Consider the following 10020-nt stretch of genomic DNA (forward strand, 5'->3'; position numbering starts at 1 on the left):
GACGCAGCCACCGCCCCACACGTGGCGCCCGCGCACCTGCGCAGACACCCGCCCCTCGCCCAGGCCCCGCCCCTTATAGCCCGCCACCGCCAATGGAAGGGCAGGGGCGGGCAAAGAGCAGCCAATGGGCGTTCGGGAAGGGTCGGCGGCGCGGGGGGGGGCGTGGTCACGGGGGGCGGGGCCTGGAGGGGGCGGGGCGTGACCGCCCGGCGCGATGGAGGCGGCGGAGCTGCGGGTCGGGTTCGTGGGCGCCGGGCGGATGGCGGGAGGCCTGGCCCGGGGCCTGCTGCGGGCAGGTACGGGCAAAGGGGGGGCGATCCGGGGGGGCCCGGCCCCACAGATCAGCGTGGGGACTGGGGACAGTCCTGCCCTGCCCCCCTTCCCCCCGGCCTCTGCCCTCCCCGCGGTCCCTGCCCCACAGATCAGTGTGGGGACCCGGGGACAGCCCTGTCCTGCCCCCCTCCCTGGGATCCCTGCCCTCCCTGGGGTCCCTACCCTCCCTCGGGTCCCTGCCCCACAGATCAGTGTGGGGACGTGGGGACAGCCCTGTCCTGCCCCCCTCCCCAGGGTCCCTGCTCTCCCCGGGGTCACTGCCCTACAGATCAGTGTGGGGACCCGGGGACAGCCCTGTCCTGCCCCCCTCCCCGGGTCACTGCCCCACAGATCAGTGTGGGGACCTGGGGACAGCCCTGTCCTTCCTCCCTCCCCCGGTTCCCTACCCTCCCCGGGGTCCCTACCCCACAGATCAGTGTGGGGACCTGGGGACAGCCCTGTCCTGCCCCCCTCCCCCGTGTCGCTACCCCACAGATAGTGGGGACACAGCCCTTATCCCTCCCCTCCCTGGCTGTCCCAGGTTGTCCCTGCCCCATAGCACAGTGTGGGGACAGCCCTGCCCACCCTCAGAAGCTGGGAGATAGATCCTGCTTTTAGGGTCACCTCCCTTGTCACTGCACCATGGCTTAACTGGGTGCCCACGGCCATCCCCGTGGGGTGCCCACGCCAGCCAGACTGGTGGGATCCGGCCTCGGCCCCCTTTTCTCCATGTCCCCCAGGCTGATCGTGCTGGGGTTGGAGGAGAGGAGCACTTCCCGGCTGATCCTGGGGTGCCCAGGCTGTGCTGGGGTGTCCCCACCACCCTGGGGCCACCCCGGCTGCTCACCCTGGTCCTTGTGTTCCCCAAGGGAAGGTGCCAGCCAGCAGCGTCCTGGCCAGCGCTCCCTCGGACAGAAACCTGGATGCGTGGCGGGTGAGTGGGGACGTGGGATGACAAGCCACCCTGCTCGGTGGTGGGAGGCGTGTTGGGGTGCCCCTCGCCACGATTTCGGGACACCCTTTCCCCCCATGCAAGGCTTTGGCTCATCCTTCCCAGGGTTTGGGTGGAATTCAGGGAAAGCCTTGGTGGCTTTGTGGCTGGAACGGGTCCCCAAGTCATGTCCCTGCGTGAAAACGTGCCTTGCCCATGGGGGTGCTGGGGTTTTTTGGGGCGCCAAGCTGTGACACCTCTCCCTGCCGGCGGGCAGGAGTTGGGCTGCCGGACCACGCACTGTAACCTCGAGGTGCTGCAGGAGAGCACCCTGGTCTTCCTGGCCACCAAACCCCACGTCCTGCCAGGCGTCCTGCAGGAAATCCGTCCCGCTGTGGGACCCCACCACATCGTTGTCTCACTGACGGCCGGCGTCACCCTCCAGACACTGCAGCGGGTGAGCCTCCTCTTCCTCCTTCTGATCCTTCTTCCATTTGTACCCGGGCCCGTGGAGAAGGACACGCCGCTGTGGCTCTGTCCCCACCGAAGTTGCATCCCCGGCTCCTTCCCCGTGGTCCGCGCTTCTCCGCCAGCCCTGATGGGTGCTACCCACCGGTGTCCCAGGGCACCCTTGGGTGCTGCCCGGAGCTTGGCACCTCTCTCCCATCCCCGTTTCTCCCCAGCTTCTCCCCGCCGGGACCAAGGTGCTGCGGCTCATGCCCAACCTGCCGTGCGTGGTGCAGGCAGGGGCGATGGTCTTTGCCCGGGGCAGCAGTGCCGGTGATGGCGAAGCTGCCCTGCTGAAGAGCCTGCTGTCCTCCTGCGGGCTCTGCGAGGAGGTCCCCGAATCCTACATCAACATCCACACCGGCCTCAGCGGCAGCGGCGTGGCCTACGTAAGCACCCGTGCTTGGCGGGACACGGGACGCCGGCAGAAATCCCACCCGTGTGGGGTTGGGGTTTGGGGTCCCCCGCTTTTGCCACGCTTATTCCCCCCCCCCCCCCCCCCCCCCAATGCTCTTCTCCCCCCAGGTCTACCTGTTTGCTGAAGCTCTGGCCGAGGGAGCGGTGAAGATGGGCATGCCGGGCGGCTTAGCCAGCAGGATCGCGGCTCAGACGCTGCTGGTGAGTCGGTGCTGTCACTTGGGGACATTGCTCCCTTCCCTCCTGCCCCACAGCTCCCACCGGGCTCGGGCGTGCCGTCACCATCGCTGCCCTGGGCTCTGCGGCACCCGACAGGGGTGGCAGCGCGAGGGAGGAGGTGCTGGATGGCCTCCTGCCTCAGTTTCCCCTCTTGGAACCGAAGATGGGGCCACCAGGAGAGAGCAGAGGGCGTGGCGGTGGGACACACCCGCAGGGGTGTGGGCGGTGGGAGGATGCTGCCATCCAACCCCTGGGCAAAGAGAAGGGAGGCTCGGGAGGTCCCCTTCTCTCTGACCCACCCCCCCCAAATTCCCGTAGGGTGCAGCGAAGATGATGCTGGAGACGGGGGAGCACCCGGCGAAGCTGCGAGGAGATGTCTGCACGCCCGGGGGCACCACCATCCACGCCCTGCACCAGCTGGAGAAGGGTGCGCTGCGGGCCACCGTCATGAACGCGGTGGAGGCGGCCACCAACCGGGCATGCGACGTGGCCGAGGACTAGTGGCCTGGCTGGGGATGAGCCCCTCCGTCCTGCCCCGGCATGGGGCAAGAGGGGCGATGGGGAACAGACCGAACTTCTCCAGGGACCCCCGATGCCCCCCCGTGAGACCCTGACCGGGGGTGGGAGATGGTGTGGACCCACGTCCACGCCACGTGCTACCTCCGCAGGGCTGGGACCAAATAAACGTGGGCAGCACGATGGCAGGCTTGGTTTTTTTTAGTCCCTTCAGTCCTTGGGGGGGGGCTACTGCACCCAGCATGGGGTCACCTCCCCAGTGAGGTGACAGCCAGGGGGTCCCTGGATGGAGCTGCTGCCACGCTGGCGCTGTGCCGGGGGGGTGTGGCACTGGGGACAGGCATGAGGACAGGGGTTTTGGGGATGGGGTGATCCCAAGTCGAGCCTGCTGGGGCCGGGGCAGAGCGGCCGCATCCCTGCGGCAGGAGGCAAGGCCCGTCGCAGGTGCCGTGAGGATGCCGAGGGATTTTGGGAAGTGGGGAGCTGGCAGGACGATGCTCTGAAGGGGGGGGGCGAGCGCAGAGCAAGGCTTCGATTTCTCAACTCGGTGCCGAGCAGGGGTTGCTCGTCGGCACTTGGGTTACACGTAGGCACCGGTGCCTGCTCCTCTGCTCGGCTCTGGAGATGCGCGCGCGGACACGGAGCTGCTATCCGCATCCAAGGACCACGGGCAAAAAAAAAAAGTGAAGCAGTTGAAAAAACTCCACCTCCCACCCCGGCCAGGCATCGGCATCGCACCACGGTCCTGCAGACAGGTCCCTCTCTGGCAGCGAGGCGGCGGGATGAAAGCCCGGACCCGCTCTTGGGCCCCGCGGTGCTGCACATCAAGAGAGGAGAAACTCAAAGCTTGCCTATCCGGAGAGGATCTAAGCCTTTTGCGTGCCCTAATTAAGCTTCGTTTGCCTCCCGGCACCTGCACGAATGCAATTAGTGATGATTTGTGAACCGCTTTGAAGATGAAAAGCTTTTTCCGGGCGCGACGTTGCTTGTGGAACAGCTGGATGCTGAACCTTCGGCTCCTATGGCTTTGACCCCGTCCGCAGGGATGCCGTCACCCCAGGTGCTGGTGGCACAAGCCAAGAGAGATGCCACAGCCCAGCAGCAGTGCCGGGTCCTGCCAAGGCATGACCTCCTTGAGCACTTTCTTGAGGCATCTAATTAATTAGCAAAGCTGCATAAAAGCCAGGGAAGGAGCTCGAGCCTGCTTGTCTCTCCTACCCATCTCTCCACTTCGCCATGTAGCCAGGGCAGGGGCTCATGGCACCTATATGGTGCGAGGAAGAAGCGGTTTTCAAAGTTTCCAAGCCACCTGGTAGCTCCTTTGTCCTTCTATCTTCTTTTATCCCTGCCTTGTCCTCAGGTCCCCCGCCCCAAGGCGATTCTGCCAATCTCTCCGAAATCCGCAGCCTTCTGATTTCGTTCTTGGGTGTCTCCATTTCTGTCCTCCACACCACTCTTTTAACATATTTGGCCAAAAAGCCTTGGCCAAATCCAGCCCCACCGCTTGTGACACGGCTGAGCGCAGCGCCTGCCCGTTCCCCATCTCCATGTGTCCTCCTAAAGGCTTCTGAGCTTTGGGTTTTCAGGTTGTCTATCAGAGGAGTGGCACGTTCAACCCCAAAGCCAGGACGCTGATGACCTTCCAACATTTTGCTAAGCACTAGTTTTAACAAAACCAGCTTAAATTCCATTAATTTTATTTCAAAAGCCAGCACTCACTGCAGGTAAAGTGTTGCTACTACCTTAACTGCTAGTACTCCTACCTTCAAGAGAGGCATCTCACCTGTAAGATCATGGAGCAGATCCTCCTGGAAGACGTGTCGAAACGAGGAAGGCAGGGAGGTGCCAACCTGGCTTCACCAAGGGCAAATTGTGCCTGACAAAGGTACGTGGCCTTCTACGATGGAGTGACTGCACTGGTGAAGGAGCGAAGAGCTACAGATGTCATCTGCCTAGATTTCTGTAAGGCCTTCAATATGGTCCCATATAACATTCCTGCCGCTAAGTTGGAGAGGAATGGGTTTGATGGATGGACTGTTAGATGGATCAGGAATTGGCTGGATGGCCGCGTCCGAGGAGTTACAGTCAATGGTTCAATGTCCAAGTGGAAACCAGTAACAAATGCTGTCCCTCAAGGGTCCGTACTGCGACCAATACTATGAAATATCTTCATCGATGACATAGATGGTGGACACCAAGATGAGTGGCACAGTTGATTTATTTGAGGAGAGGGATGCCATCCAGGGGGACCCTGGAGGAGTGGGCCCAGGTGAACCTCATGAGGTTCTGCACCCGGGTTGGGGCAACCCCCAGCACCAGCACAGGCTGGGGGATAAGTGGATGGAGAGCAGCCCTGTGGAGAAGGACCTGGGGGGTGTTGGTGGATGAAAAATGGGACGGGAGCCGGCAACGTGCACTCACAGCCCAGAAAGCCAAGTGACTCCTGGGCTGCACCCCGAGCAGCGTGGCCGGCGGGTCCGGGGGGGGGGGGATTCTCCCCCTCTGCTCCGCTCTGGGGAGCCCCCCCGGAGCCCTGCAGCCAGCTCGGGGGTCCCCAGCACGGGCCAGACACGGACCTGTTGGAGCGGGGCCAGAGGAGGGACACGGAAATGGTCCGAGGGCTGGAGCAGCTCTGCTGTGGAGAAAGGCTGAGAGAGCTGGGGGGGTTCAGCCTGGAGAAGAGAAGGCTCCAGGGGGACCTTCGAGCGGCCTCCCGGGGCTTAAAGGGGGGACAGGGAAGGTGGGGAGGGACTTTTTACAAAGTCCTGTAGTGACAGGACAAGGGGCAAAGGTTCTAAACTGAAAGAAGTTAGGTTTAGATTGGACGTAAGAAGAAATTCTTTATGATGAGGGTGGTGAGACACTGGCCCAGGGTGCCCAGAGCAGCTGTGGCTGCCCCCTCCCTGGGAGGGTTCAAGGCCAGGTTGGACGGGGCTGGGAGCCCCCTGGTCTGGTTGAAGATGTCCCTGCCCGTGGTTGGGACTGGATGATCTCTGAAGGTCCCTTTCAATCCAAACCATCCAACGGTTGATTGTTGTCACCTCCCAAACCAGATCAAATGGCACTGCGAGTGCACCCAGGCTGACCTACGCGAAAAACAAAGACCTCCAGCCCAGAACCTTCTGCTGAGCTTGGCAAGATTTTTCTCAGACAACTGAAGACTCCTTTAATTCACAAACTACGGCTTGACGTGAGCCACATCCCAAGCCCTAAAATGTTTTTTGGTTTTGTTTTTTTTTTTTTTTTGTAAGGCTTTTTTAAGTGCAAAAGATTATAAAAATAAATAGAAACGTGGATTTACGTGATCCCATTGGTGGATAAAAGTCTGCATTCAGGCACAGCAACATCATACTGTTAGGAAACCAAAGCGAAGGGAGAAGCATGAAATGAGCGGGACACCATGCAGAGTGCTGTCTGTGAATCTGGCAGCAGCCAAACAGCAGAAACTGAGGTTGGTTAGGTTTGTGGGGGAAAAAAAAAAAAAGTGTATTTCTCCCCTAAACCAAAGCTTTTCTTGACCTATATTCAATGTTCTACAGTGGAGTTCCATGATTTGAAAGGACAAACTTCAGATTGAAATTTGACTTTGTGTGTTGTTTTTTTTTTTTTTTTTTCTTGCTGGTCCCTAAATTCCCTGGCAGAGTTGTTTATCCTACTAATGAAGTAAAAAACTCAATTTGGGGAGCAATTTGGGCGCCTGCCTGATCCTGATGCGTTAAACTGGCTGCGGAGAGGTGGGGAACACGATGGAGGAGACCACACCGAGGTCACAACCGCAAGGAGGTTCCCCTTTTGCCACCCTCCCCTCTGCTGGGATGGCTCCGCGTGACTCTTTACAGAACACAACCCCAAAGTGCGAATAAAAATCCATTTAATTTTCATAAACTCTGAAGTTATGAGACAAAGACCCGACAAGTAAAAACACCCACCCCGTCTGCCGACACGGGGCACAGCGGCACTGTTTTTTTTTTTGTTTGTTTGTTTGTTTTTTCCTTTCCCCCCTTTCAATAATTTGGCTAAGCAGGCGAAAATTTAATCCAAATCAGGTCAAGAGCTGCTAAATTCATCTCTGATGCCTCCGGTATTTTAAGGCAGTGCTGGGAGCCCCCCCCCGACCCCGGCTCCTGTCTCAACTCGTGACGCGCATCACGCCGGCAGCTGCATTTTCCAGCCCCAGCCGCCCCGCCGGCACCTCAACCCTCATCCCCGGAGCCTTCGGCTTCGCGAGGATGCTCGGATGACGGTACCTGTTTCAGCAGGTCTCCGTAGCCTGGGCGTTCCCAGGTGCGGGGCTGTCACGGGAATGATGGAGGTGGCCCTCTCCGGGCAGCCGCGGTTTCTCAGATGCCACCCAAGTGTCCCCGTCCCAATCCAGTGCATGAAAAAAGTTGTCTTAAACCAGCCCCAAACCTCCCCGTTTTAACAGGACGCCGTTTCGGCAGGGGGAAGGGCGTCACCAGCCTCTTCCAGGGCGGGACGTTTGCTCCTCAGCACCCCAAGAGCGATCCCTGTCCAGCCAGATGCGCCCACCTCAGCCCTGCTCCGAGACGTGGGGAATTGGTGTCGCTTCCCCCCATCATCCCGGCTCCTCGCGGTGATGCCGAACAGGTCCCTCCCTCACCCCTCCTCCCCACGGGGTCGGGGGGGGAAACGGGTAGCGTGGGGGGCACCCACCCTCTTCTAGGGGTGCCAGTGACCAGGGGGCCACTCAGTCTCGTGGGATTTAAAAAAATAGCACCTCCTAAATATATTTAGGGTGAGGAACAACCCTCAAATCCGCAACATACGGAGGGGCTTGTCGCACCAAAAAAAAAAAAAAAAACAAAAAACCAAAACAACCCCGTTAGCCCTAAATTGTATCCCCTGTCTTCGCCGTGGTAACCCGGAGGCGGTTGGGCCCCCTGCGCCCCAGGGGCTGCCCGTGACGGAAAGCTGAGGGGAGCTGGCACCTCCACCGCCAGCCTCGCTGGGAGAACTGGGGTGTCCCCAGCCCGAGCGGGGCGGTTGGTAGCCGAGAGGTCGCGGGTCGGCCTGCCCTAGGAGCCGGGGCTGCCGCCGCGGTGCAGCCGCTGGGCCATGCTGATGAGGGAGCGGAGCTGCACCAGCTTGAGCGGCCCCACTTGCCGGGGGTCCTGACCCTCCAGCCAGCGCAGCGCCGTCTCCAGACCTTTGATGGCTTCGCGAGCCGTGGGCAGCAAGGCGTCCCCTCCTTCCCCACCCCTTCTGCCACCTCCATCTCCGGCAGCTGCCTCCTCCTCCTCCTCCTCCTCCTCCTCCTCCTCCTCCTCCATCCCGCAGCCTCCGGGGCCTCCCTCCTCAGCGTCCTCTTCCCCATCGTCCTCCTCCGTCCCTGGGGCCACGTCATCCAAGTGCAACCAGTCGGCCACCTCCTCGGGAGCCAACCGCTTGTAGGCCAAGGCGGCCAGGTGAGTCAGGTCGCTAAAGACTTTGCCGTCCCCGCCGCCTTCCTCCCCACGCGGGGGGTCTCCGTGCTCTTCCTCCCCGGGCTGGGGCTCGAAGGCGGCGCGCAGCCCCAGCAGCCAGCACTTTTCGATGGAGCCGGGGGGGATGAGGTCCCAGGAGAGGCCGGCCAGGTACAGCATGTCCTTGAGGAGGAAGGACCTCACAAAGTCCACGGGGCCACCCGAGCCGCTGCCGCCGGCCGCGCACGAGACGGCCAGGCGCAGCAGTTCCCGCTTGTAGAGCTGCTTGAAGGCGGACACCACCCCTTGCTCCAGTGGGGCCGGGATTCGGCCTCCCCCTCCAGCCGAACCGCTCCCGGCGGGGCCCTTGGAGAGGAAGAGGGCACGGATGGAGCCGTCGGGTGTCTGCAGTGGGGGGGACTCCTCGGAGCCCGTCCCAGAGACGGGTGGCGGGGAGCTGAGCAGCAGCACGGCCTTCTGCTGCAGGCAGCTGCGGCGCAGGTAGCGTTTGACGCCTGGCACGAAATCCTCAAAGAACCAAGAGCGGAGGAGAGCCGGCCCCAGCCTGGCCTCTGGGCTGTAGCGGTAGCAAGCGGGGAATTTGTCCTGGTTGTGATGGCGGAGGCTGGGGGGATCGCGGAGACCCCCGACCACCAGCGGCTTGAGCTTATGGGAGCCGGTCAAGTTGGCAGCCAGGAGCACGGTGACCCGCTCGCGGGGAGCAGGCCGCCGCCGCGCCGCCATCGCCCCACCGGTTTGCCCCGGCAGCAGCTTCCAGTAGAGCCCGGTGACGTTGGCGTTGTAGATCTGCTCGTCGCCGTAACCCCCAGCGTCGGCAGCCGGCACGGGGAGAACCTCCGGGCAGGCGGCGGGAGCCCGCTCGGGCTCGGCGGGGAGGCCGCCCTCGCCGTAGATCCGTTGACTGGAGATGCCGTGGCGCTTCTGCCAGCGCCAAAACCAACCGTGGCTGGCTTTGAAGGTACACTCGGGACCGTAGATCTGCCGGGCGAAAGCCTCAGCTTGGGCTTGGATGAGGGGCCCGGAGAGGGGGACGCCGTGCTGGCGGAGGGCGAGGAACCAGGCGTAGACGGCGCGGTCGATCTCCTCCTCGTTGGCCAAGCGCATCTTCTTGCGTTGGGTGCCCACCTCACCCCCCAGCTGCTCCAGGAACCACCGCAGCTTGGCTTCGTCCTTCAGCCAGCCCCTCAGCGTCCCTCCCGGCACCCCGAAAGCCCGGCACACCGACGCCTGGCGCTCGCCCTTCTTCACCCGCTCGATGGCCTGCAGCTTGTCCTTGATGGAGTAGGCTCGTCGCAGCGCCATCTTCATCGACATCCCCCCGGCGGCGCTGCCACCGCCCCGCCGCCCTCCCGCCATACCGGCCGGCCCCCCACCCGCCTCCGGCTCCCCCCCGGGCATGGAGCCGCCCCCGCAGCCATGAGCCGGCGCGGTACCGAGAAGAAGAAAAGGGGGGGGGGGGGGGGGGGGGGCGCGCGTTATAACCGGGGAGTTAGGGGGAGGTGGGGGGGGGGGGGGGCGCGGTGCCTTTGTCTCCGCTCCGGCCCCGAGCCGGCCGGTGGGGCGGGGCGGAGCGCAGCGCGCATGCGCGCCCCCCCTCCCTCCATAGTTGCGCCGCTCCTCCCCCCCCCTCCTTCTTGCCCGCTTGGTTTCTTCCCCGCAGCTCCGCCACCGCCT

General features: G+C 62.6%; 2 protein-coding genes across 2 annotated transcripts; one reads left to right on the top strand and one right to left on the bottom strand.

Moving 5' to 3' along the window:
* The first annotated feature begins 187 nt into the window (after positions 1–187).
* LOC116964678 (pyrroline-5-carboxylate reductase 3) lies at positions 188–3085 on the top strand. The gene is made up of 6 exons (XM_042785976.1): positions 188–296; positions 1182–1246; positions 1521–1700; positions 1927–2139; positions 2276–2368; positions 2705–3085. The coding sequence occupies exons 1-6, from the start codon at positions 215–217 to the stop codon at positions 2885–2887; spliced, it is 816 nt and encodes a 271-aa protein (XP_042641910.1). The 5' UTR covers positions 188–214; the 3' UTR covers positions 2888–3085.
* Positions 3086–6756: 3671 nt separating this feature from the next.
* LOC122152717 (tigger transposable element-derived protein 5-like) lies at positions 6757–9892 on the bottom strand. Its single transcript, XM_042786321.1, has one exon. The coding sequence runs from the start codon at positions 9742–9744 to the stop codon at positions 7939–7941; it is 1806 nt and encodes a 601-aa protein (XP_042642255.1). The 5' UTR covers positions 9745–9892; the 3' UTR covers positions 6757–7938.
* Positions 9893–10020: the final 128 nt, after the last annotated feature.

Source organism: Tyto alba, unplaced genomic scaffold (genome assembly GCF_018691265.1).
Source record: "Tyto alba isolate M040663 unplaced genomic scaffold, T.alba_DEE_v4.0 Super-Scaffold_9, whole genome shotgun sequence".
Classification (NCBI taxonomy): domain Eukaryota; kingdom Metazoa; phylum Chordata; class Aves; order Strigiformes; family Tytonidae; genus Tyto; species Tyto alba.

Coding starts and splice junctions, on each gene's coding strand:
- LOC116964678 (XM_042785976.1), top strand. CDS start 215: ATGGAGGCGGCGGAGCTGCGGGTCGGGTTCGTGGGCGCCGGGCGGATG. Junction 1,701..1,926: donor CCCTCCAGACACTGCAGCGG/GTGAGCCTCCTC, acceptor GTTTCTCCCCAG/CTTCTCCCCGCCGGGACCAA. Junction 2,140..2,275: donor GCGGCAGCGGCGTGGCCTAC/GTAAGCACCCGT, acceptor TTCTCCCCCCAG/GTCTACCTGTTTGCTGAAGC.
- LOC122152717 (XM_042786321.1), bottom strand. CDS start 9,744: ATGCCCGGGGGGGAGCCGGAGGCGGGTGGGGGGCCGGCCGGTATGGCG.